The 20,572-nt window shown below is 43.6% G+C and overlaps 1 protein-coding gene across 4 annotated transcripts in view; it reads right to left on the bottom strand.

Moving 5' to 3' along the window:
• Positions 1-20,572, bottom strand: part of LOC308146221 (ELKS/Rab6-interacting/CAST family member 1-like) — a 127,192-nt gene that overhangs the window by 83,393 nt on the left and 23,227 nt on the right. For 2 of the 4 annotated variants that reach the window (XM_080517931.1, XM_080517930.1), the window contains exons 5-13: positions 19,485-19,741; positions 19,198-19,369; positions 16,055-16,129; positions 14,805-14,960; positions 11,717-11,809; positions 10,218-10,385; positions 9,954-10,121; positions 4,484-4,621; positions 1,873-2,013 (exon numbers count right to left, since the gene is read on the bottom strand). In XM_080517931.1, the coding sequence (XP_080374057.1) occupies positions 1,873-2,013; positions 4,484-4,621; positions 9,954-10,121; positions 10,218-10,385; positions 11,717-11,809; positions 14,805-14,960; positions 16,055-16,129; positions 19,198-19,369; positions 19,485-19,741 (1,368 nt within the window). The remainder of the gene's footprint in view (positions 1-1,872; positions 2,014-4,483; positions 4,622-9,953; positions 10,122-10,217; positions 10,386-11,716; positions 11,810-14,804; positions 14,961-16,054; positions 16,130-19,197; positions 19,370-19,484; positions 19,742-20,572) is intronic. The other 2 variants (XM_080517933.1, XM_080517932.1) reach the window with 1 other exon arrangement.

A 20,572-nucleotide genomic window follows, 5' to 3' on the forward strand; every position in this document is an offset into this window, starting at 1 on the left:
AAAAATAGCCCATCCAATATGGTTTTAACGTGATCTCAACAAAACTTCTTCCTCTACTGCTGCAGTGTGGAATTAAGACTGAATGAAATGAGTTCTTAAAAAAAAAAAAATATTCTGTGTCCTTTGTGTTTTGTTTTGCTTATAATAAGTCAAAAGGTCTGCCAATAAAAGTATGGGAAAACAGTTCCAACTGTCACGATGCAAAGTCTCATTGCGCCTTTTCGAGCGCGATGAAATATTTAGGCTCAAAACAAGACAAATACACTTGGAAAGAGTTTTGAGTTGTGCACGTCGCGGCGCTGATATATGGTGGCGGTGAACTCCAGAGGTGCAGCGTTGTTATGATTTCACACAGGAATTCTCATCAACGCCACATAACGCTTAAAAAATACATTTCAAGCTGTAAAAACTTGGATCGAGCCTTGAAGGGTTTCTTTCCACGAGTTAAGTGATTGACTTCATCCCCTGTTCATCAAAATGTTTCCCATGACCTGTCTCTCTCCCTCTCTCTCTCCCTCTCTCTCTCTCTCTCTCTCAGGCTCAACCCCACCATCCGTGAAGCCTCTCGTTCCCTTTCTTTTCTGGTCTTTTCCTCTTTTGGTAGGGGCAGTGAAACAGAAACCAGAAGGAGAGACACTCAGACGTGTAATTTTACCCTTGACTGACAATACCAACTCCAGACTGCCGATCGTCGTGTTTGACTGGGCCTTGGTTGCAGGGAACTCGCCGCGCACGCCGAATATATTTAGGTGCACATATATACTGCCGTTGTCAGACAAAACCCCACGTCTGCATTTAGCGGCGCGGGGATGAGCGCTTGTTGTTCTCCCACTTTTCCCATGGACTGTATTATAAAACTCAAATTGCAAAAAAAAACAAAAACGTCTGCAACAGGTTCTATGAGTCCATCGCCACTAAAAATAGATCAAAAGTCCCAGTTAGGAAAAGATATATAATACTTGTTAGGTAATTTGTGTGTTTACAAAATAGATGAACATCGGCTTTAACATCCATCGATAAGATGAATATTTGATGAGTTGAGCCCGTTATTTTTAGTGCTAATTATTGGGGGGGTGAACAGACAGAAATATGACATTGAGATGTTTTTGTTTGGTTGAAACTTCTATAAAGTCCAAATACATGTTAATTAGTGACTATGGGTTGCCTGAGTGAGTGCGTGTGTTTCTCAGTGTTCCTCAAATTTGCTTCTTCTGTATTATTTATCATTCCTTATCTAATATTCTTAATTGATATTGGATTTGTCCATCCATAATCCAGAACTGGTCGTGTTAAAATGGCACTGAATTACAGGGTTTTTGTCAAATTCACAGTGCGCATCATTAAACATAATGTGTAATTATGAGTTGTAATCTAAGTAAATCACAATGTTGCAGACATCATCAGGTACATAGGAGGAAATCTCCTCTTCACATCAGAAATGATGATTAACCCAATAAGTGAATTAGAGTGAATTAAATAAAAAAAAAATAGCTGGGCTTATAACTACGTCAGCGGTTTATTGTGATCCTCCTGCTGTTGACGCCCGGCCGCTGCGGGGCGAAACGACAGCGAGCACAAACTCCAAACTGCTTCGTCACTCTCCGCCTCTTGCTGCGGCGCTTTTGTACGAATCACAAAGGTGACGGCGAGCGGCGTTCGCCTCTGATCGTCGTTTCCGTTGGTTTTGAGCTTTGCATTTTGTTGCCAAGGGAACGCGGCTGTGATGTTGTTGTAGAGGACCTTGGGAGGGTTTGAGGGCTTTTTTTTTTGTTTGTTTTGTTTTTGTTACAGTGATAGATCAATCAGGTTTCCTTGACAGGAGCACAGAGCGCTAGAGGAGAGAGAGGGGGAGCTCCTCGGTGTGGCGCCTACCTCCCGGTCGGCCAGGTCGGCCTGCAGCTGGGAGACTTTCTCCCTCAGCTCCTTCAGCTCCTTCTTGCTGGACTCCATCTCCTCTCCCTTCTCCCTCTCCTCCCTTTCCCGCTGCTCCTTCAAGCGCTCGATGATGCGCTCCTGGACGTGGAGGAACGGGAGGAGCAGGAGGGAGTCAAGGTGGAGGAAAAAGAAGAGGTGGAAAAAGAGAAACACAGAGGATAAAATCACCTCATACAACTCCAGAAGTCACTCGCAGTCACTCAATATCGAGTTTCTATACTAATAACAGTTGCATTAAACTTTATGTACGTGGCAGCTCTGACAGGATCTAACAGCCAACAGTGATTTTAGACACGTAATATGTTTTGGCAGCGGATGTAAAATTCACAACCAGTAAAACACAAGCGCCGCTCTCCAGGGCTGCGCGGCAACGCAGCGGCCAGTTCAAGGGAAAAGTACAAAAGTTCACACATGAAAAGAAAGCAGCACACAAGCCCAAAGAGCGACGGCGTGTGTTTTTGTGAGGATCGGGTCCAGTTTCAATTCTTCGCGCTGATGACACGTTTGAAGGATAAAATCATTAGAGTCACATGACAATGATGTTGACGGCCAACCAATCCACATATTTGCTTTATCTAATTAAAGTACATGTCTGGGAGCCGTAAAGCATCAGAAAACAGACGCGATCGCCTTAAAAGCAACTTCAAACTCCATAACCACCGAGGCTTAACAACCACGTAAAGGCGAGAGCAACAATTCCTCGTTTACGACTGACGGGAATCAGGCGTGTTTTTATATTTCGGCCTCCTTTAATTTCTTGAACGCGATTCAAAAACTGTAAATAATGTGATGCAGACCAAAATATTACTTAAAAAGCTGTTGAACTCAGGCTAAAGTGACGTCTTAGCAATACAAATTTGGAGCCACAACTTGGGAGAATAATGTTGAAATGCACATCAAAATCAGTCCTGCACATTTCTAAAAAAAATTTCTAATACAAAAGTATACCGTACTTAAAGGTGCCGCATGTATAATGAAAGTAATGTGACTTTTATGCATTAGGTGGCAGAAGTGAGTCACACAAGCAGCCAGTTTGGATCTATTGAATATAGAGTTGTTGGGCTCCCTGTTGTTAAATAACCACAATAAGTTCAGAACAACACATGACAACAACATAATTACATTATGACTCTTGTTTTCTTTTTATTTTGCATATATATATATATATATATATATATATATATATATTTATTTATTATTCCATTCCGAGCGTTAAACTTTCTTTTCCACTTTAATGATATTTTTAAGTTTGTAATAATCTTATTTAAGACCATTGATATGTAATGAGCTGAGTTATACAGTTAAAAGTGACTTATCATTGAATACTGTTTCAATGATAAAGCGCAAAACACAATTTTTCATGTAGTTTTGAATGAATGTCAAGAAAAAAAGGTTATCAGACTTGCCAGCTAAAGGTTTAAGGACATTTTTTTCCACAAATTAATCTGAACATATTAACACATATTGCTTCTATCATATACCGATAGCAGGGATCAAAATTTTTTTTAATAAATTAAAAATTTAATAAATTTAAATTTAAATTTAAATTTAAATTTAAATTTAAATTTAAATGTAAATGTAAATGTAAATGTAAATGTAAATTTAAATTTAAATTAAAATTAAAATTAAAATTAAAATTAAAATTAAAATTTAAATTTAAATTTAAATTAAAATTTAAATTTAAATTTAAATAAACACAAGTTTTAAAATGTAAAATACATACAAACATGGCCAGTATAAAACTGAAGTTACTAAAGAAGTCTTTTTTCCTGTCCTGAACCAGAACAGGAAAAAAACAAAACAGGAATGAACATAACTTTTCTTCTTACACAACTGCGAAATGTAACACTCGCGTTGAAAAACAGTGTGTTTTTGGACAAAAAGAAGAGACTAAAGTCGAGGGTGAAAAAAAATCCAGACAACGAGGTAACCCTGGAAACATGAAGGGGGAAAAAAAAAAAGCTCAAAAAAGTTATTAAAAGGCACCAAAACAAGGAAAACGAAGGGGAAAAAGTTGCTTGAGTGGAAGTCGTCAGCTGGGTGGAAGCTGCCAACAGTCACACGTCACAGCAGACACTCCGATTATGAGCCACTGGACAATTAAGAGACCTATTTCCTGTGCGTGTGTCAGGAAGCAGAGCAGAATGAGTTGGTAACATAACCACGAGCAGCGCTACAAGAATATAGTCCCACCAAACACCGGAGAGCAGTTGGCTGGTGTGAGTTTCCCAGAATCGGGCTCCACGGGTTCCTCAAGAAGCAGCTTGAAGTTATAAAGCAGCTATAACACAGTTATAAAACAGGATCAGGCTCAGAGTTAGTTTCTAGACATGCGTTGGACGATCGCTAATCTTTTAATAACGCGGGCTGTGAGATATTTGATGATAAAACGGGCCGTGTGATTATTGGTTCATTTCCATTCATCCAGAGTCATTTGGTCATTGTGTGGGTGGTCGCTGGTTTCGCTCATAGAGGTTTTTATTAATGTAACCTTGCTCCGGGGCTGACCTGTGGCTGACCAGCAGTGTGTGTGTGTGTGTGTGTGTACCTTCTCAGACAGCGCCTCCTCCAGGGTTCCCAGCGCGGTGTCTGTGTTGGAGGTGTCCGTCTGCAAAGACTTGACTCTGCCTTTCAGGCCGCCCAGCTGTTTGTCTTTGTCCCTCAGCTGATCCTGCAGGTTCTCGATCTGCCGGGAGAAAAGGACGGAGGAGTGAACAGCTGTGAGGGTTTTTTTTGTTTGTTTAAATGCGTAATTCACCTGCCGGACGCACACTGGACCACCAGATCCAGCCCGAATGAATAAATAAACCCTGGCCCAAATCAATAAACCAATAAATTGGAATATTATTTAGTCACATAATAGCACCTCAGAAAAAATCCAAAATATACATGAGAATGTCAATTCAGTGCTTCCTTTTTTTTTTTACAGAGGCCGCCACTGCAAATCATTGCTTCTTGAATGTAGACTTCCTGAAACCATTATCAACCATAATCAAGAACAAGACTATGAAATAAGGCAGGTCACACCTTCAAACACACAGAGACACACAATCACCTGACTCAAGTGTAATTTCAACTACTTTAAGAATTAGATATTGGATTTTCATTGTCAAAGTCCAAGCAAATCTCCACTGAGCATACAAGGCGAATGGTGATAATAATTTGAATAGCATTGCATTAAACAAACGCGCTTCATAAGTAAATTACATGGGCTTTCCATTTGAGGATGATCCCCGGCATGTGGCGCAACTAACGGGTTCATCTTAGTCAGTAAACAAACACGTAAACACCGACTGCAAGACGAGTTACTGGGAATATGTGGAGGCTTTCGTCCTTCCTCCCACATTTGCTCCTTTCTATGGCCTCTTCCCTCACACGTTCATCTAAAAGCAGATGGACTTTCTGATAAAAAAAACAAACACAGGGGCCTCTCTCTCTCTCTCTCTCTCTCTCTCTGAATCTCTCTCTCTCATAAATTGAGACTGTCTCTTAAGAAAATGTGATTCATTCTCTCTGTTTCAACTCATTAAAAAAAAGTCAGAGAAGGCCATCCAAATATAAACTTTCTCACCGGCTTTGCCACCTTTAACCCTTTTCTCCAAATACACACTTTCCATTTTCACCCCCCCCCCCCCCCCCCCCCCCCCCCCCCTCTCTCTCTTTCCCCCGGTGTCCTTTCACGGTGATTTGGTAGCAGATTCATTTTCTGTTAAAACACCAAATCAGCAGAAATAAGTGGAGGGGTCAGTTTTTCCCGCAGCCCACAAAGTGTGTGTGTGTGTGTGTGTGTGTGTGTGTGTGTGTGTGTGTGTGTGTGTGTGTGTGTGTGTGTGTGTTCTTTACCTTCTGGGGCCTTTGCATTGACTTCCATTAATTTCCTGTTCCTGCAGATTTACTGTAACCTAAATCATAACTCCCATAACTACTTTGTTTACTCCAATACCCCGATACTATAACCTTAACCCAACCTTTGCCTGAAAATAACCTTCCTCACTTAAAAAGTCACCAGTTTCCTTATAAGGAGTTCATTCTTCTGCACACGACTGAAAATCCCCATAACGACAGAGTGAAAACACATTTACCTCCAAACAATAGTCAAAATAATTGTGTGTGTGTGTGTGTGCGCACATGTGTGTGTGGTACTACAGTTTCCTCCCACAGTCCATTCAAATGGACGTGAGGTTAATTGGCGAGCTGGAATTGCCCATCGGTGTGTATGTGAGCGCGTGTGTGTCTTCAGGATGTGAAGCCAATGAGAGATTTTAGGTTAAAGTTAAAGAGTGCTGGCAGGTTATCACCGTGGCTCCAGGCACTGCGCTGTGATCAATAAACTATGTATGTAGTCAAATGTATTTCATCACATTACGTGGACGTGATGTGACTCCCCTTGTAGGGACAAAATGCCAGTTATCAAGTGAAAAATCACATAAAAACCTGTCGGATGTTTTAAGGCAAATGCGGAGTTATGTTCAGGGGATAATATTAGCGTCTGACAACTAGTTTTAATTGAGGATACCGTGAAACTTCTCTAAATAAATTTGAGTCAATATCATCTTCCCAGAGGGTAATTACTGTAATAAATAATATTCCTGCAAGTTTGTGAATGCCAGTGTGTATTTACCTTCTGGTAGAAATTGCATTAATTTCCTGTTTCTGCAGACTTAATTTTGGCCTCAGTCATAACTTCTACTTACTTAAGCGCTAACCTTGAAGTAACCCCCCATACTGTAAAGCAACACGAACCTCAAAACAAACTTTTGAAGACGTGATGATCCTCCTCGCTGGGGGTAATAATGGCACCGGCAAATATGTCTCGCGTGTCAAAGTTTGTGACATTTTTAATTGTTGTGGGACCTAAAGCTATCGCCGTAGTAACATTTTAACGGGAAAGATTGGAATATAAGGTTATTAAGGTTTGATCAGGCTCGTACGGTGAGTCTGCAGGAAACTGGCGCGAGCCAGCTTAATGTCCTCACAAGGTAATGATTACACATTATTCATGTGTTGGTGGGAGAACGTGCATTCAAGAGAGAGAGAGAGAGAGAGAGAGAGAGAGAGAGAGATCACAGACAAAGATAAGAAGTAATGTCAACCTTGTGGTCTTCATTAAAGAATAGATGGGCCAACAGGGTGAGCAGTACAGAAATAACAGATTATGGGGGGGAAAGGAGATGAAAAGCTTATGCAATGTCTTAATAAAAGTGAACCTGGGTGGTAAAACTTGAACGTGTCAGTCGACCTCTCTCTATCTTTCTCTCTCTCTCTCTGTATATGCTGCCATTCTTGCCAGAGAGAAAGGGAATCAGGAGATTGACTACCTGTCACAAAAAAAAGCAGAAATACAGATCGGTATGTGACCTTTGACTTCACTGCAGGTGAGATACACACACACACACACACACACACACACACACACACACACACACACACACACACACACACACACACACACACACACACACACACACACACACACACACACACACACACATTTCCAGTACAGCGCTGGCGTGAGTGTGTATGTGTGCTCGTACAGTAAAACATTTCCAGCACCTCATTAATCAACAGTTGACCTGACAGCTTGACTGACACGTCCTCCTCTTCCTCCCTCCTCTTCCTCCTCGCCCCCCCCCCCCCCTCCCTCTCTCCCTCTCTCCCTCTCTCCCTCGCGCACGCACGCTCCCGCGCACACACTTGACATTGAGAGGCAGCGAGAGTCTTTGATCCCCGTCTGCATTTCCTGGAGCTGACAACCGCTCGATGGCTGACACACACACACACACACACACACACACACACACACACACACACACACACACACACACACACACACGCACACACACACACACACGCACACACACAGACACACGCCTCGTCCTATTCCAGGCCTCAAACCCTCTGCGATAATGAACAGACATATGTTAACAAAACAATAACCAGCAGACGGTCCTCTTCCTGTGTGTCACGACGCTCCTCGCGCCCGACAGATAATTACGTTTAACAACAAAGCGAAGGAGGTGACGGCAGATTTGATGAATACCTTCGCCATTAACCGTCGCCTCGCTCGCACTGATACGCTTTCACATCCAGGAACAAATGGCTGGTATTTTTAGTTTTTCTACTTAGAGAATTTACAAAAAAAAGGAGGAGAAATTAGGAAATCAAGCACACATGAGATCAAGGAGGAAGCGGCAGCGTCTCGGTCTGCCTCTCAGACACTGGACTGTATTCTATTTGAAGACGGCAGAGGTCATCATTTATTAAACAAGAGGAACTCATTAGTATGCATCCGATTTTAAACACACAGTCTCTCTCCTTCCCCCCCTCCTCTTTTATGTCTGTCTGCTTGATTGTTTGCATCAATTTATTATTCAATATTCAATTTCTGCACACGGATTCTATATATTTTTTTTAATTTTCACCGTGCGACAACTCCCCGTCCAGGGAGTGATTGACGAATAGCGGGGAAGAAACATTTAAATGTCAATTTGTTACATAAAGAGAGAGGAGCAATATGAAAATATGAGAATTTCCTGTCAAGTTTGGGCCTAATTTGTCAGCGGTAAGTGCTGGAGTCCTTTCTCAGGTTGTCTCCATCGTTTCAGCTCTTCAGGTCCGCTACAGCGCTGCAGTTTGCGTCTTCTGCGTCTCTTTTCCAAACGCTCTTTTATCCACATCTCTGACGAGCCCAACGCTTGTCAGGATGACAGCGGATTTGGTGTGTGTGTGTGTGTGTGTGTGTGTGTGTGTGTGTGTGTGTGTGTGTGTGTGTGTGTGTGTGTGTGTGTGTGTGTGTGTGTGTGTGTGTGTGTGTGTGTGTTCTTGGGCGTGTTTGAATGTGTGAGCATCAGACAGCAAAGACAAGTGGTCACTCCAGCCCATCCATCTAAGTGACAGCATCACCGCAGAGACACACACACACACACACACACACACACACACACACACACACACACACACACACACACACACACACACACGTACGCATCGAAAAAGCAGGGAGAAATATTCAGAAAGCGCCGGTGACTCCAGATTCCAGAGCATCCTAATTACCTGTCTGCGTCCTCCAGTCTGACAGCTCCAACATCAGTCTTTCTGCACGTCAACCCCTCAACTACCTACACAGTCATGCAGCTCCATCTAGTGGTCACAGTCTGACATGACAACATGTTTTGTGTGCAGGCGTTTGTCTTCCGGCACAAGTTCAAGAGCGAGCAGATATTTCTAATAATACAAATCGACGCATGTTGATAAAGGTGCTGGTTGGGACGGGGGTGTGGTCAGTTGGTGGAGCGGCCATCTCCAAATGGAAAGGTTGCTGGTTGGATTCCCATCTCCATTTGTCCATGTGCTGACGTGTCCTTTAGCAAGACACTGAGCCCCCAAACTGCTCCCATTGGAGTGACAGTGCCTCGTATGGCTGCAGCCTCCGTGTGTGAGTGAATGTGTGAATGTGATGAACCGGGTGAAAGGCGCCAAATATCTCAACCCATTTACCGTTTTGTCCAATCTAACGTTGGCTCGAGGCAAAAACTATAAGAAACCACTGGTTCAGACCCTCCTAAGATCTGATCAGTCTCAATGACAATCAATTATTTGAAAAGGAAGGTAGATTTTAATCGGCTTTAGGCCAAATGGAACCAAATTGTAACTCAATTCTGCTCAATATGAATCTATTTCTTCATTACAAAGCAGTATGCTCCATGATTTTCATCAGGTATTACTTGCATATTCCTGCAATTATATTGAGTATCCTTTTAGTTTTTGAAGGGTTAGTGACCTCGTAACCGGCCAGCACTGGCCTCATTGGAACAGAAGACGACTGGATGGATGCCGTCAGTAAAGCATTCTCAGAAGGAGAGTTCCTCATACGCTCGTATGACTTCCTCATTGTCATCCAACTGGCCCGTGTGTGGCCTTCGGGCTTCACGATTCCCCCGGCCTAGCGTGTCGGGTAGGGCATCCCGTGGGAAGACTGCGCTACAAACGCGTTTGAATGCGTCGTTGGGTCGACTCACCTTCTTCTGCAGCACGTTGACTTTGCGCTCCTTGACGTCCAGCATGTCTTTGAGGTCGGTGATCTCGCCCTGCACCGTGCTCTTCTCGTCGGTCAGCTCCGATATCTGCTGGCCCTTCTTGGAGAGGAGAGACTCCTTCTCCTCCAGACGGAGACGCAGAGCGTCCACCTGAGCATTTCAGAGAGAAATGCGTATTCACAGACGATAACGCCAGTGGTACCTTTGCAAGAGGGTTAAGCGGGCGAAGCACCGGGGCCGCTGTACCTCTGTCTGGAGGATGGCGGCCCTCTGCTCCTTGGCGGTGAGCGACTCCTTGAGCACGTCCACGTGTTGCTTGCTGTCGGAAAACTGATTGTTGAGGGTCTCCAGTTTGGTCCTGAGACCCAGCAGCTCGCTGTCCTTACGGCTCAGGTCCTGCTTCGCCTGCTCCATCTGGACAACACACACACACACACACACACCCACGATATGAAAGGTGAGAGATGCATGTATCTGTACAAAACTCCACCAGAAGCTTTACAAAGTGAGCACTCCCTCCTCTGTGTATGTTAAGGCCTCAGCCACCGCTCAGAACTCCACTGCCTCGGACCAACAGTGAAACGGGAATCTATAAAAATTAATTAAGCACTTATAGCAAGTGGAGCCTGGGGCTGGGAACGCTCGACACGACAGGCTTAAAGAAGATTTCCAACACTTGGAGGAGAAGGCAGTCTGATTCCATAGTGTTTAGGTGAAGGATTGTATTCTCCACTGTCGATGTGGAATGACGATACTGGACAACAGGAAAAAGTGACTTTAAAAACATCAGGGCATTAAAATAATCCTAAAAAAAACCATCTGAAAACATAGATGGCCACTTAACCAGGCTTCTTATGAAGCAACAATTTTAAGAGACTATGGAAATGTAATGTGATGCACTAGGGAGAAAAAGAGTGTTTCCTATAATCAATTAGTATTGATGACTTGAACAAAGCGATAAATAAAAGATTAAAACAGCCTTTTTCCACATTTTCTCTCCTGGAAAGCAAACCACAGTTAGACAAACGTAGAAATTGTGCTCTGTAAGGTCAGGGTCCATTCTTATCGGAAAAAACCCCCAACATATTTAAAATTGTTCCAGAAGAAATTCACGTATACTTAAAAAAAATATATAAAAAAAAACAACTTTAGATGTAACGGGGAAATAAAAGAATGGACCCGTTGCCGACAGGAAAATCTGTCACATAAAAACGAAGCAATCCAAAGTGCTCTGAAGAGACGAGCTGAGAGAAACCTCATGCAAACAGGAGTGAAAGCAGGTTAGAGATGCACTGCACACTACACAGCTGGAGCCGCTGCTTGAACTCTGTGAAGTATCATTAAGTCGGCGAGAAAACAACCATCGACAGCCAAATGCTGTTGATCCCTCACACTGGGCGAGAAACAAGGACTTTCTTAGCGCAAATTTGTCTGCACATTTAAAATGATCTGGGCTGATCTAACTGTAAAACATTATGCTTCTTTTATGAAGCATTTGCTTGATGTCTATTGACTTCAAGCCTCTCGGGTCGTTTTCGACTCAGAGCTTAGAGATGACAATATGATGACGGCGCTTCAGCGCAGCAACAAAAGATACGGGCGGATTATTCATGTTGCCCTCTAGATCTCGCAGACGTTTTGAGTGTCGTGGTTGCGGCCCGCTCGCCTGGGCACCTTCAATCTACTGAAGCGTGGAGGGAAGAGGAAAGACAGGGCAGGCAAGACACCGGGCTAGCGTCTCTTACTGCAGACACCTCCTGCTGGAGCTCGCTGGCTCGCTGCCGGAGCTCCTCCTTCTCCGACTGGCTGTGAGTTAGCTCTTCCTTCAGCTGCTCGACCTGCCAGGAAAGGAGGGCGTCACCGTGGGTTAGGGTTAGGGTTGGGGGTTGGAGGGGGGGGGGGGGGGGGGGCTTCCTGCGAGGCTCGCATGACTCCTCGCTTCCCCTCGCTTGTGTTTGGCTTCCTCACGTATCCCCTCGCTCCTCCCGGCAGGGGGTGGGTGGCGAGACGTGAGGGAGGGCCACACGGGGCGAGCGACGCCTCACGACGCACAGCAATGCGTAACGTCAACAATCACATTAGAAATGACAGGCATCCATTTAGATTTGTTGTTAAAAGGAGAAAACAGACATTTAAAAATCGATAAATATTATCTTTGGGTTAAAGATCCGCAAGATTCAGGTCATTTGTGTTACAATCCTTTCACTCATTGTCTTCTGCAGATAAAAGCAACATTCTCAAGGCTCCCTGAAAGAAAGTCAGAGGACGAACAACTGACGGGCATTTTTAAGCAATCAGAGGGGTTGATTCTGCACCCGAGACTCTTTGTACGGACGAGGCAAAGAGATTTATATTTGTCAACAATCAATATATAAAAAGTGGGGTTTTTTTTCCCTTTGTCGGACATAAAAAAAAAAGTCAAAGATGTTGTGCCTAATGCAGGTTAGTAGTTTGCTCTCGGGCCACATGCCGCTGTAGTGGTTTGTGCTCTTGACTTACAGTGGACATCATGTCTCTGCTTCAGTTGGATAAAGAAGATGGATGGATCTCTGAGACAGATGTTAATCAGTGTAAATCGCACCGTGGCTCCAAGAATATCCCGACACCCTGAATGTGAAAATAACACCTATAAGCCAGCTACAGAGGTGTGTCTTCTGGGAGTCCATGTCCTGCTCACACTCTATTTATAAAATAGGAATGTAAATCTTGTATCTCTCTAAAAATGTGTGAAATCAAAGAATTGATGGTGGTGGAGGGGGTCTACGGAACAACGAGCACATTGTTTCTCTCAAGACGTGAAAACACAAGGCAAAATGCATTTCAACGGAAACAAGCAGGAGAGGAGCGAATCCTCAAACTGCCTGGCCTCCCCCGTGTGACAGAAGTACCCAGTGAGTCGTTTTAATGAGCGCGACTCCCACAAGCCGCCGTTTGTTCTCGACGGCGAGGCTGTTTCCAGCAAGGTAAATGGTACGAGGGAGAATCTTTCAAATCAAAAGGGAAAGAAAACAAAAAAAAAAACATTGGTGGGGCGAGCGGATGCAATCTGGATGGTATCGAGAAAAGAGAGAAAAGAGAGTTTCAGGCAAATCCGCTCTGTTTTCACTGCAAACAAGAAAAACACTGTTTGTTCGCATGGTGCGACAAATCGGCATTTGTCAATTTAGACCTTCGGATCTCGATGCCGAGAGCTAAACTTTAAAAGTTATCAAAAAATAATGCTGCTTGCTACCGAAATACCTCTCTTCAAAACACATTTGTTCTTCTTCCCTCGCCTCCTCACCAACCATGTCCATATCCTCCTTCACTACATCTATAAAAACTCCTCCACCTCATCCTGCTCACTCCTGTTGGATGCAGGTGCCACACCTCTGCTTCAACATGGAATGCTTTACGAAAAATAAAAAAATAAAAAAATAAAAAAATAAAAAAATAAAAAAATAAAAAAATACATTGTGGCTCTTTTAAACAATGTTTCCACAAATGAGGATAAGATCAAACAGGATCCGTCCGTCTTCTGCACCACTTTATCCAAACCTCCGTCACACGCAGGAGAGAACATGCAAACTTTTAATATTTTTTTTAACTCTACCTGCGGTCGCTTTGGCTCCTCCGCGTTGGACTTTGCTCCTCCGCACCCACATCATAACAAAAAAAACCCACTGCCGGGCTTGAAAGATGAGGAGCGACGCGTCGGGTCGTGAACTCCCCGTGTTTTTTTTCCCCCTTCAAGTCGAAGCTAATTTTTGTTTCAGCAGCTCATAGATCTTCATGCCAGAACTTTAATGGTTTGTTTTTGTACGCTGTCGCCGACTGCAGCCAGGTCGTTCTGTTTCTGGGGCTGGCCAGGTGTTTGCATCTTGCGGTCGGGCCGCTGAGGTTTTGAACAGCATTTCTGAGTGCTGTGCTCTTCATCATATGAGAGGGGTTGTTGTTTTTTTTCCCTGGCTGCTGACAAGACTCCCTCTCTTCGGTGCACCGAGGAAATCAACAGTTTCTACTTTCTCTCTCAACGCCTACTTTTTTTTTTTTTTTACTTTACCTTTGTGTGTTTTTTGGGCTGTTATTTTTTTTGATTAACACAACTTCCATCAGTGACAACATATACTACAGAAAAAAAAAGAACATATACCATTTACTTTTAAACACTTGCATGCAATTTTTTAGAACCTCTGTTTCAGCTCTGATTTCTCTCAATTTAAAATATATCTTACATGTGCAAGTTGCAAACTTTACATAAGCTCAGACTGCAGACAAAAACATCAGCACTGATGTCATCGCAAAGACAATTTTGTGATGTTCTGTTGGGGTATCTCCCACATTCAGCTCGCTCAGTCCTGCAATACAACTTTGCACCACATGGTGGTGTATTGAGTGAACGCGACGATGGCTTACATGCTGCGCTTTGGACCCAATGTGCGATTCTGTTACACCAACAAAGAGAAGAAAACTCTGAAACCCATCCAAAGGACCTTGTGATACTGAAGTGGCTCAACATTTCCCCAGAATATCCACCAGAGGCACAGCTATATTTCCCACCGTGCCTTTTAAAGTGACACCGCTGCAAAATGTCCCATTAATTGTTAAGTTTTAAGCTGTGGCTGCTACGAATGTGCCTCACAGACCAGCCAGAATTTACTAGCTAGTTTAAGCCGAGATCGATATTCAATTGTTAGAATTACTTTAGGTGTGTGTGTGTGTGTGTGTGTGTGTGTGTGTGTGTGTGTGTGTGTGTGTGTGTGTGTGTGTGTGTGTGTGTGTGTGTGTGTGTGTGTGTGTGTGTGTGTGTGTGTGTGTGTGTATGTGTGTGTGTGTGTGTGTGTGTTCCTCCACCTTGTTCTTCATGAACTTGGTGTGGGATCGGTAGACCTCCATCTGTTTGATCTCCTCCTCCCTCTCCTCACAGCTCAGCGCGCCGTTGGACTTGAGCATGATCACCTCCTCCTCCAGCTCCCTCAGGCCGCGCTCCATGGAGCTGATCTTTGCATCCTGGCGAGGAACGAACAAGCACACGTTATTAGAAAGGAGCAGCTATGATTCTTCAAATTAGTCCAGAAATACGAATAAAACAGGATTCCAACACTCACGTATGCAGTGTGACACGAAAATTACATTTTCATTTTGTCCAACGTGTTTTGTTTTTTGAAGGAAATGCACAAAATGTTCAATGTCTGTAATAGTTTGAGTCACGAGAAGCTGAATTCAGTCACAACTGTCTACAGAAAAAAATCTCGCTTCACTCGCTTTCATGTGAACTCAGCACCGACTCAACCAGACATTTTCACCATTCAAAGAACAATGAACAGTGTTCTGATGGGATAAATGTGATATTTCTACCTGAAATCCAATAGAAGAAAATCTAGTCAAAAAAGAATCTTATTGGGAGTCACTCAAAGTTATAGACAGGACTGACGGCCCTTTACTCAGCTGTTCTACTGTAAATCCAGAATGAGGCATGAAATATACTAGACATTCAGGTACATTTTTACTTGATTTGTTTTAGTTGTAATAGACCATAAATACAGATTACAGCAGATTAATATTATGTGTGACGCACAAATGCATTTTAGCATCATTGCTTCACTTATATTAATTTCCCTTTGAAGAATAATAAACCTAGTAATTCCAAGTATTGTCCAAGATCACAGTCCAGCAACCCACAGCCTCTGTAGTGTCTTCCTGTAGCTTTACAATAATCTCTGACAAAGAGGTCTTCCTCTCTTAGCTTTTTAATTTTACGAATGCAATATAAAATGCAGTTTTGACTGACATAACAAAACTTGCATAGAAGAGCTTATGAGATATGTTTATCCTCATTTTGAAGGTTGAATTTATACAGTTATGACATAAATCACAGTCTTACCTATAATGTATAAACATTTGTAACATAAACTTAAAAAAAAAGTAAATAGTGCAAGTATGTGAACAAATTTTGGTCTACACAACAATCAGGAATATGCATGTACACACACACACACACACACACACACACACACACACACACACACACACACACACACACACACACACACACACACACACACACACACACACACACACACACACACCCACAGTGGGTTTACCTTCATCTCGATGACCGTCTGCAGGGCCTTGGTTTTGGTTGATTCCGGAGCTGCTTCATATCTCCTGTGCAGCTCCTGAGAGACACACACACCGCGGTGGTCAGCCGACAGCAGCGACACGGAGGAGTGGAGCGAAGGATGGAGCGAAGGATGGAGCGAAGGATGGAGCGCGGCAGGAGGAGGAGGGACAGGGGGAGGCCGCGGGCCGGGGGAGGAGGCGAGGACGACCGACGGGAAGGGGTGGCGGGTGGGCTGGACGGCCGGCGTGGGCCGCGGGGCGGGAGCGGGGAAGCAGGGCGAGTGGTGGAAGGAGGGACGGATGGAGGGATGAGCTGACGAGGCGACGACGAACGGAGGAAAGTGGGGAGGACAGGAGGGTGGAGGAAAACCTGGGTGGACGGGGTGGCGGTGGGAAGGAGGGGACGGAGCGGGGAAGGAGGGAGAAGAGCGCAGCGGCGGATGGCGTGACGGCGGGAACGGGGGAGAGGGCTGGAACGGCGGGGAGACGTGGAAAGGAGGTGGGATAGGGATGGAAGGGGACACGGGAAACGAGGGAGAGATGGGGATGGACGGAGGAGAGGCAGCGAAGAGATGTTTCCCTCGAAGGGAAGAGCTGGTTTTTAGCCTCCTCGGGTCGATCCGGCCGTCCCACATAGTTCAATATGTTCACAAATAATCCAATCTGATGGATCGAAATTATTCAAAGTTACTGAATTCGATCCAGAGTTGTTGTGTCTATGCGTTTTAATGAAAGAGCTTGTAATTCCATATTAAACCATTGAAATATAGATCCCGTCTTGAAACTTCTGGAGCTGGAAAATCAAAATTACAGCCTTCAACAAATAAAAAATTACAAAAGAAAAAAAAAAAAGATCTTTAAACTCCAAGGTTCAAATGTCTTCCTCCAGTATGGCAGCAGTTTCCCCCACATCACAAGTCCCTCGCCAAATGAGAGAAGAATGAAAAAAAGGGAGAGAAAGACGGAGGGGAAGGCACAAAAAGAGAAAGACATGAAAGCAAAGAGGAGGACACGGCAGCGTCTGCATCGCTGCTTCTCTTTGGAGGAAACACACTTACGAGGGCCGACAAAGACGGCTAATGCATGAGGCTGCGAGGATAATATAAAAAAAAAAGAACTCATATGTGAAAGGAGTCGTGGGGTGCCATCGCTGGAGGCAACCGCAGGGGAGCATTGAATGTCCATAAACAAACACACACACACACAAAGTCACGCACACACACACATGCTTAGACTTCCCCGGGAAAATATGATGCGAGTAACAGATATACTGGTTGATTGGAAAGGAAAATAAATTAAAACTCAGTTCCAATAATGAAAAAATATTAATTATTAGTATTATTATTACATTTATATTACATTTAATATCTAATGCATTTTTCATTTAAAAATCTCAAAGTGCTACAAGCACATTAAAAAGAAGCAACAAAAACACCAAAATTAAGAATTTATGCATTTTTTATTTTTTTTATTTTAAAGAATGGTAAAGAATTTGATCAAACCCGCAAATCAGTGAGTAAATGCAGCTAATGAGCTTCTCACTTCAATCACATGTGAAGAGAAGAAGTGCAGAGCTGCTGTCTCTCTCTGTGAAGCCGATACTACACACCGTGTTAAGTAACGCAAGAGTTACATCCACGTTACCAGTTACTTTAACTTCCAGGAGCTGGTAAACTAATTAATCAACTCTTTAAGGAAGTAACTAACACTAAAGAAGTAAATTTACATACACAGTCACATAATCCATTGATCTGTTTGTGTGATGCGTCTCGCTCTATAGTGGCTAAATCTATGTTTGGAGTAATCTCAATCATTATATTGTGTATTTGTTTTTATTTATTATGTTTTGTTTTTGTCCGATGTGAAGCTCCATGTAACTAATGACTCAACGACACTGAATCTATGTTTTGTGCATTTTCTGTGTTGAAATACAAACTTTTTAATGACTAAATGAGGCAGATTTAATAAGATTCAATGGTATCCTGTCTGGATGCCCCATGATTAAATTATGACGTACGATAATGAGCAATCCAGTTGGACGGAGCTAAATCCTTCATGACCTCCTGCATTGACATTTCACTTTTCGTGGCCGCACACTGGCTCCGTTTGACGCTGATGAAAAATTAAAAACGTTGCTGCAGGAAGCGCAATTAGCCAAATGAACAATGTACCACCAGCGGTGTCGGCAGCACGGCAGGAAGCGAGCCAGACAGACGCTCAACAGAAGCTCGTACATTATTAAGCACTGTGACTTTTTTTATTTTATTTTTTTTTTCACCCGATGCTCCACCGGAAAAACGAGCCGCCAAACATTGCAATGTTGTTCTCCGGAGGTGGTTTCTGTTTTGAATTTGTCTGCCGTCAATAGCCGCCGCTGGAAAACAAAACTGTCCAGCCACCTGATGCAACATGAAGAAACACGAGCCGTAATCATGTGTTGAGACTTTTACAAGCATTATTGCTCCGTTGGGTTGATTTTTTTATAAATGTAATGATGGTGTGATTATGATGCTTCTCCTGCTGCGAGCATAACATCAATTACACCTTTGATATAATAAAGCTTTTTTAACAAAGGCTCTCAAATATATATGTTATAAATGTTGATCTGCTCTGGAATAGTTCCAATAATAAAAAGGTTGTTCATTACCGATATCTAACCACTAGGTGGAGCTATTACATAACACAACACCCCGGTGGAGGAAAAGGTAAAGGAAAACAAAATAATGAAAGATTTGGCAGGAAAAGGAGTGAGAGCATAAAAAAAAATAAAAAAAAACAAAAAGGATGAAATGTGCATTTGTGTGTTTTTGTGCGTGTGGCGATGATTTCTGTGTTTTATTAAACTGAAGGATGAGCCAAGATTGCAGGGAGCCAAGGGAGGTGCTGGTATTACGACATCTGGCTTCACAGTGAAACGCACACACACACACACACACACACACACACACACACACACACACACACACACACACACACACACACACACACACACACACACACACACACACACACACACACACACACACACACACACACACACACACACACACACACACACACACACACACACACACACACACACACACACACACACACACACACACACACACACACACACACACACCTCTCTGAGTTGGAGCATCTCCTTGTCTTTCTGCTCCAGCAGGCCCTCCAGCTGGTGGATGGTCATCTCGGCGTCGGCCAGCCGCCTCGTCCTCTCGTGGTCCTCCTCGGCAGCGCGTGACGACAGGCCTTTGCTCTGCAGCATCTCCAGTAACTTCTTTATTGACTCATCTCTGTGGGACGACGGCGAAAACGGAGAGAGAGAGAAGGGGGGGGGGGGGGGGGGAGTGATGTGTAAACTTTTGCACGCTGACATAAATGGGTCAGCCGGTCCGTTGTGCGCCTCACCTGGCAGTCAGCGTGTGCTTCTGAGTGTCTATCCTCATCTCCATCTCCTCCACCGTCTTCCTCAGGAGGAAGAGCTCCTTGACCTGCCGCTCGTACTCGCCGTGGAGGCGCAGGAAGTTCTCCTCCGTCATGTCCTGCGGCGGGATGGGCTGGCCGCCCAGGTGGCCGGACTCGGGGTAGTCGGACTGGAAGAGCTGGTTGAGGTCGCGCTGGATCCGGAGCTCGTCCTGGAGGGCCTGGATGGTGCACTGCAGGTGCTGGCGGGACGCAAGCAGACGTGGAATTTAGAGGCGTCACAAACACGGGGTTCTGTCAGCTTCCCCCCCCCCTCACTCTTTGCAAGTGTGCAAATATCCGTAGAGAAGGTGATTCTTTTCTCCATGAAGCACACACGTGTGCTTATTGAGCGTAGTGAAACTAGAATAGAAGAAATGATTTCATTAGTCAGGACAATGAAGTGTGTTTTATGCAGCGAGGAGTGAAGTCATCACATTTTCAAACGGCAGTAAAGATTAATTATATTTCATATTTGTGCATGTAAACACATTTGAGTATTTTTTTTTCAAAGCTGAAATTGATAAATCTAAGAGGAATTGAATAAACATTCAGCTAATTGAGAATAAAAGGGGATTCTTTTCTGTTTTACAGCCCCTTTCACTGTCATAATGAATGAATTTTTTGTGTGTTTTAATGTGTACAGTTATATATCAGGTTCAAACAACAAGCAGAAAGGATATAATTTATATACTGAGATTTGAATATTTCAAAAGCTGCTGCCTGTCAATAAGAATGGTTAGAAAATAGTGCTTAACTGAAGAGCTCACTCTGTTTTAACAGAGCGAATCGAGACACGTGGGAGCAGCTGAGGCTCTTTGGACTTTTCAACAAAACTGAGATTTTGCAGGCGTAACTTCTCCTGTCTAAACTCTGTATTTCATCATAAAACACCCATATTTTTCTGTGCTCTATTGGGAAAAAAAATCCCAGGAGGATTCCAAGTAACAATCAGACATTCAGACACTTTTTTTCCCCCCTAAAGAATACTTGGCATGTTTGTATCTGCTGTTATGGGCGACTTGTATTCATAT

The sequence above is a fragment of the Blennius ocellaris genome (assembly GCF_963422515.1).
Source record: "Blennius ocellaris genome assembly, chromosome: 22".
Taxonomy (NCBI): domain Eukaryota; kingdom Metazoa; phylum Chordata; class Actinopteri; order Blenniiformes; family Blenniidae; genus Blennius; species Blennius ocellaris.